This window comes from Quercus lobata, chromosome 1, assembly GCF_001633185.2.
Source record: "Quercus lobata isolate SW786 chromosome 1, ValleyOak3.0 Primary Assembly, whole genome shotgun sequence".
NCBI lineage: Eukaryota > Viridiplantae > Streptophyta > Magnoliopsida > Fagales > Fagaceae > Quercus > Quercus lobata.
In genome coordinates, this window is record NC_044904.1 from 10,003,087 (window position 1) to 10,010,108 (window position 7,022).

Below are 7,022 nucleotides of genomic sequence, written 5' to 3' on the forward strand. Positions count from 1 at the left end.
ACTAAAACCACTACACGCGTTTAGTGCGATGGTCATTTTGCAAGTATAAGTATTTGTAGGGTATAATTATTTGTGGGGTATAGGAGGTAAGGGCCGAGGTTTAAGTCTCCAAGAAGAAGCTTAATACACACATACACTTAGATTAGATTAGAGTAGAATACAGCTGCCATGCATCACCAGCACTAACAATATAGTGCTGGTGATTATAAAATTGCTAATGCTCTCAAGATCTTGGTTATAATTTTAGCCTGCAAGATTTTTCATGTGCATCGAGGCCTTAACAGTTCACACTGAAATTGCATTATCATTACAGGCCTTTTTATCCTTTGATCAGTTGTGTGGAAGCTATTGAAGTAACCATGACAATGTCTAACAGCTTTTATGGTTACTCTTTGATTGTGACTTTCTTTATGCAGTTACTTCATGCGTGGTCTCAACTGACCCCAAATTTTTATGATAAAACATGTCCTAATCTTCAAAATATTGTGAGAAATGAGGTGCAAAAAGCTTTCAACGAGGAAAATCGTATGGCTGCCTCTTTGCTTCGGCTTCACTTTCATGACTGCTTTGTAAATGTGAGTTTGAGTATCAAATAATACTGTTATTTTGTCTATTTCATAACTTTTAAATGGTGTTTTTAGTATCTCTTGTTATGAACAAAGAAGTCTCGTAATTTTACTATTGTTTTAAGAGAAAGATATTCCTAGGTCATAAAAGTGTTGATAATTTTAATTAATGAAATTAATAATTCCAAGAATTAGCTGAAGAATTTGCATATTGATTATTATTTGAAAAGTTCTTTCTTTTAATGATAATGATTCTCCCATACTCATTATTTCACATTTATTTTTTATGTTATAAATGTAAAGATCACATTTTCACGTTTTAAAATGTGTACATCAATGCATATACAATGTAGATATAGTGTAAAAGAATGTATAAAATCAATGTAAAAGAATATTTATCATTCTTTTAAAAATGTAAGTTGAGAAGTGAGAATTGTTATGAAACCACTCTCAAAGTCTCTAACTTCTTTTTTCTTTTAACGTTGTGGGGATTCTTTGCCCTTTCTAGGGCTGTGATGGATCAGTATTGTTAGATGTAAGTGGTGGGGAGAAATTTGCCCTTTCCAACTTAAACTCAGTTAGAGGATTTGAAGTTGTAGATCGTATCAAAAGTACTGTGGAGAGTGCATGTCCTGGTGTTGTATCTTGTGCTGATATACTAGCTCTAGTTGCTCGAGATTCCGTGGTCATTGTAAGTTCAAATCCTCCTCTTTATGCTTCCTTCTATTTCTATTGACATATATATGATCACTAGAAGAATGATATACAATTTGATATTTGAAAGCAACTTCAGAAGAATGAAATGACAAGCATTTATAATTTTTTTTTTTCATAATAAATTATGTAGTTGCATTTACGTGCAAAACAAAAAAGGAATTTAAACCGAAGTTCTCCATAGGGCTCAAGTTTGATGATAAGGGCTACGTCCCTCTATTAAATGTAATAAGAAAAGATGAGAAAGATTGGATAAGTATGTCATTGAATCACAAAGTTCTTGATTGAAAGTATCTTATCTTGACGGAAATTCAAGTACACACTAATTCACCATATATGTTCGGTAATGGTTTGCAGAGTAGAGGGAAATCATGGACTGTTTTGTTGGGCAGAAGAGATGGAAATGTGTCAATAAGCATAAATGGAACAGATGCCGCACTTCCTTCTGCATTTGACACATTGGATGCAATCATTTCCAAGTTCAAAAGAGTAGGCCTCGATGAAAAAGATGTGGTATCCTTATCAGGTACTTTTAACATGTACTCACAAGTTACAACTAAAATTGCTTCATAACCTTAATTGAAAGTCACTGATACATTTTTTTTCCCCCAAAAATGCTTTTAGATTTCTCTTCTTGTAATTTGTAGTCACACATATGACATATCCCCCGTAGTATATCATGATCCAGCCATATATGATGCATTGAGTATTGGGGTTTTATTTGTATAGGTTCTCATACAATTGGACTAGCTAGGTGTGCTGCCTTCAGCAATAGGTTGTTCAACTACTCAGGAACTGGCCTTCCAGACAGATCCATGGATAGAAATCTGTTGTCTCAGTTGCAAAAATTGTGCAAGGATGGTGACCAAAACCAGACAACACTCCTGGATCAATACCCCGGAGGGGGTTACGTTAATATTTTTGGCAACAATTACTTTCAGAACTTGCTCAACGGAAAGAGCGTTCTTAGTTCCGACCAAGCTTTATTATCTAGTTCTAAAACTAGTTATTGGGTCAAAATTTATAACGATGATAATGATCGTTTCCTAAACGACTTTGCTGATGCCATGATCAGGATGGGGAACATAAGTCCGTCAAGTGGTTCCTATGGACAGATTCGGAAGAACTGCAGCAGAGTGAATCGATAAATTGTGCTCAACTCAGTAAAATTTGATGACAATATATACAATATAATCTGTTTCTCTATGTATGGTCAGCGTTCTCATGAATCATTATGGCTTATTTTAAGTTTCTATATAGTGCTATTAGTGTGGCTTTGCTTCTGTTAGCATTAGTAGAAATAAGTTTGCGACTTGTAATGTAAAGTATAATATATGGAGACAAGGAATTCTCCATTGGTTTTATGGGAACAAATGTCAGATCTGTTGAGTAACCATGCTTTAATTTTGTTAAAACTTAGTTATCATTGTGATTCAAAGTCAGTCCTTGTAATTATCAGTTCAAATATCTACTTTTGCAAACCACCAAAGCATTTCATATATTTTGATTATTGGTTAGATATTCTAAAATTTGAATCCATGGAAAGTAAGTTTCAATTCAATGTAGCAATACTGTAAGATCTCATGCTAAATAATCACATGATCAATGTTCAAAGGTCGTTTATGTGTAATTAGGTCACCATTTTCTGATAACAGCTCAAAATCAAATTTAGAAGGTTTCTCTATAACCTACTTTGTCTTTGTTAGACATATAATGACCTATTTAGTCCAATCCAATTGTAAAAGCTCATATGTTTCTAGAACAGGTAAATTAATCTCAAGTTGGTCTACGGTTAGCCTAAAGTTAGTCCAGAGTTCTATAGTATATAAACCTTGATTGGGTTCATTGTAATTTTAGTATTTAGGGTTTGTTTGAGATTTCCTTATTTTACTGAAACTGAAAACTTTTTGCTGAAAGTACTATAAATAAAAGTAAAAGTTAGTTGAAATAGTACAGTGAGACTTATAAATAATACTAAAAAGTACAGTAAGACCTATGAATAGTAGCAAAAATAAATTGAATAGTAAAAGAAGTTGGCAAAAATATCATGCCAAACACACATTTAATATCAAATAATTAGTTGTTAATGGCTTGTCACATTAGATGTAGGCTATTGGACTAAACTATTTAAACCTTCTTGTACATTCTCTGTTTCATGCTTCCACTGATAACTCAATTACTTGCCCTCTATTTCATACTTCCACTTGTTACTCATTCGCACAAAAACTTCAACACTATTAATTTCTTCTTAAAAATTGAAAAGAAAAAGAAAGTACCATATTCTATACATAAGCCCAAATCAATCACCAGAAGTCTTGTTGAAAGTTAGAGCCTATTGTGGAAGCGTAGACCCTTTTTTCTGACTTTGTTAATGCGGTGATCAAGATGGGAAAGAATTATAAGTCCTCTTACTGCATCACGTGTAGAGATACACTAAATTTTAGTACTAATTAATCTGAATTGTAAGGTCAATCAAGTCGTGTTTGAGGAGGTTTTTCTCTTCACTTCTATAAAATGCTTTATCAGACTCCCTCAACTTAAAAAGCGGCCAAAATGGCCAAATACCATCTTAGGCAGAAATATTTGACGATCTAATACTGTTTGCGAAATAATTAAGAGTTTGCCACTTTTTTGAAACTCGAGTTTGCTGTGTAACTCGAGTTTTTCATGAAAAATAGCATGACAAACTTAAAGACTATTTTTCAAAGAACTCGAGTTATATGGCAAACTTGAGTTTCACAAACTCAAGTTCCAAAAGAGTGATATATCTCTATATATTTTCAAAATAGTGATAGATCGTCAAATATTTTGGCCAATAATGACATTTGACCATTTTGGCCCTTAAAAAGCACCAAGGAATATCCTAAGTCCAGTGACTTCCTTTAAATAAGATGAGATAAGATATGGTTAAAGCATGAAACTAGAACTATGTAGCCATCAATTACCATAATACTAATACCAACAATTTTTGTTATTGAACATTCTTAATGCACGCCAACTAAATTGTGCGCAAAGTGGTTGTAAAAAGCTTTAGCTTTTCCAAAAGCACTAATTATTCTGAGTGTCTTTTGACTTGATTCAAAAACTTGCGTGAGAAGTTCTTCCTATGCAATCTAATAACTGTTCAATCCATATGGAACTAGGATTTCAAGTTAGAGGAGGTTGGAGTATAAGAAAAAAAAACTCCGAAAAGGCATTCATATAGTATTAACAAATTATAAATACATAAAATCGTTGTTTCTTAATACATTAAGATGTAATCATTTTCCAACAAAGAGAAAAAAAAAATACAATTTTTTTAATTTTTTTTTTTTGAAGTTAGAGTATTCACAATAGTGGTGTTAAAAAATTTATCTTTTAACATCTCAAAAAGCTAATTTATCTAGTTTACTGTCTCACTTTGCAATACACTCAATATCAAATGTTCTATTTTTCATCACTTCATTTAAAATAATATAAACAATTCATTAAAATAATAAAGGAAGAGAGAAAATTTGAGTTTTTTAATTGAAAGTAGAGAGATAGTCTTAATAAAATATTGTATTTTATTTTTAATAACTTGCCACAGTCAATTGGTATATATTTAGCTTTAGCTTTAGCTTCTCCCATAACATATGGTTTTTTGGTTTTTTTGTGGTAAAATAATTTTTTTGCTAAAATATAATCACAATTGTGAATGTCTTTTTTTGGTTAAGTTTTTGGATTTGACAACGGCTAGTTGGAGGGAGTCTAAAGTTTTGAAAGTAGGGCAACTATATTTAAAAAAGAAAAAAATTGGACCGGGGGGGCCCTAGCCCCCTTGGGCCCCCACCTGGGTCCATCCTTGCAATCCACCATAGAACTCTTTCAACTAACAACTTTGGTAATATTAAAGGAAAATGTTAACAGATATCTTAAGGGTGTTTGTTAATAAACTATTTTAAGAGAGTTTTTATGGGAAAAAAAAATAATAATGTTTTTACCTTTTTTATATCCCATAAAAGTGGTATCAAAATTTTCTTAAAATAATTTGTTAATAATTGCTCTTAGGACACAGCATTATCATTTTGGGTCTTCTTATACTTTGATCAGTTGTGCGTGCATGGTAGCTATTGAAGTAACCATGGCGAAGTCTATGAGCTTTTATGGTTATTCTTTGATTATTACATTCTTTGTGTTGTTCCTTGGTGCAAGGTCTCAACTGACCCCAAATTTTTATGAGAGAACATGTCCAAAACTTCTCAGTATTGTGAGGAATGAGGTGCAAAGGAAATTCGTATGGCTGCCTCTTTGCTTCGGCTTCACTTTCATGATTGCTTTGTAAATGTGAGTTTGAGCATCAAATTATTCTATTATTTTTCTATTTCATTCCTTTTAAATTATATGGTGTTTTTAGTATCTATTGCTGTGAACAAAGAAGCCTAGAAACTTTACTACTGTTTCAAGAGAAAAATACTCCAGCGTCATTAAAGGGTTGATAATTTAATTAATGAAACTAATAATTCCAAGAATTAGCTGAAGAATTCACATCTTGATCAATATAGTACTTGCATAGTTAGTTCAAATCCTTCTCTTTTTTTTTTTTTTTTTTCTTCTTCTTATATTGACATATATATATGATAACTATAAGAATAAAATATAATTTGATATTTGAAATCAACTTCAGATGAATGAAATGACGAGCATTTATAAGGTTATTTATTTGATTATTATGTTGTTGCATTTACGTGCAAAACAAAATAGTCATTTTCAAATGGCACTTTTGGCCCTTTTCATGGGGGAGGGCTCAAGTTCTATGATTAGGGCTACGTCCCTCTATTTAATGTAATAAGAAAAGATAAGAAAGATTGAAACAAAAAATAGTTGGTGGAGAATATCGATATTCAAGTTCACACTAATTCACCATATACGTTCTGTAATGGTTTGCAGAGTGGAGGACCGACATGGAGTGTTTTGTAGGGCAGACGAGATGGATTTGTGTCAATAAGCATAAATGGAACAGATCAATCACTTCCTTCTGCATTTGACTCACTGTATAATATCACTTCCAAGTCAAAAATGTAGGCCTCGATGTAACCGATGTGGTGTCCTTATCAGGTACTTAAGTTTCGCATAAAATATTGTAAAAATATGCTAGCATAATATAATGTATTAACATGTTCTCACAACTAATATCACCTTGATGACCTTAAATTAATAGTCTCTGATATATTAAGGTTATTTCTGATCTTGTTGTAATTTGTAATCACACATATCCCCTCTAGTATTCATGAGCCATTATATGATTAATTTTTCCAATTGATGCATTGAGAACTGGGATTTGTGTATAGGTTCTCATACAATAGGACTAGCTAGGTGTGCTGCCTTCAACAATAGGTTGTTCAACTTCTCAGCAACTGGCCTTCCAGACAGTTCTATGGATACAAATATGCTGTTACAGTTGCAAGCACTGTGCGGAAACGCTAGTAGCCATGGCTATAGTGCTGACCCAAACTTGGGAAACTCTACAACACCCCTAGATCGAGACTCAACTAATGATTTTGTAACCATTACTTTTAGAACTTGCTCAATGGAAAGGCCCTACTTAGTTCCGACCAAGTTTTATTGAATAGTGATGAAACTAATCGTTTGGTTCAAAAGTATAGCATTAGTATGAATCGTTTCTTTGTGGACTTTGCCAAGTCCATGGTCAAGATGGGGAATATAAGTCCACTTACTGGGTCCCGTGGAGAGATACGCAAGAACTGCAGGAGAGTGAATTGA

At 32.8% G+C, this 7,022-nt stretch overlaps 1 protein-coding gene and 1 pseudogene across 1 annotated transcript; both read left to right on the top strand.

Moving 5' to 3' along the window:
* The first annotated feature begins 359 nt into the window (after positions 1 to 359).
* On the top strand, positions 360 to 2,823 carry LOC115977782 (peroxidase 59-like). Its single transcript, XM_031099803.1, has 4 exons — positions 360 to 575; positions 1,075 to 1,257; positions 1,638 to 1,806; positions 2,010 to 2,823. The coding sequence occupies exons 1-4, from the start codon at positions 360 to 362 to the stop codon at positions 2,426 to 2,428; spliced, it is 987 nt and encodes a 328-aa protein (XP_030955663.1). The 3' UTR covers positions 2,429 to 2,823.
* Positions 2,824 to 5,382: 2,559 nt separating this feature from the next.
* LOC115994855 lies at positions 5,383 to 7,022 on the top strand (annotated as a pseudogene).

Coding starts and splice junctions, on each gene's coding strand:
- LOC115977782 (XM_031099803.1), top strand. CDS start 360: ATGACAATGTCTAACAGCTTTTATGGTTACTCTTTGATTGTGACTTTC. Junction 1,258..1,637: donor CTCGAGATTCCGTGGTCATT/GTAAGTTCAAAT, acceptor AATGGTTTGCAG/AGTAGAGGGAAATCATGGAC. Junction 1,807..2,009: donor AGATGTGGTATCCTTATCAG/GTACTTTTAACA, acceptor TTATTTGTATAG/GTTCTCATACAATTGGACTA.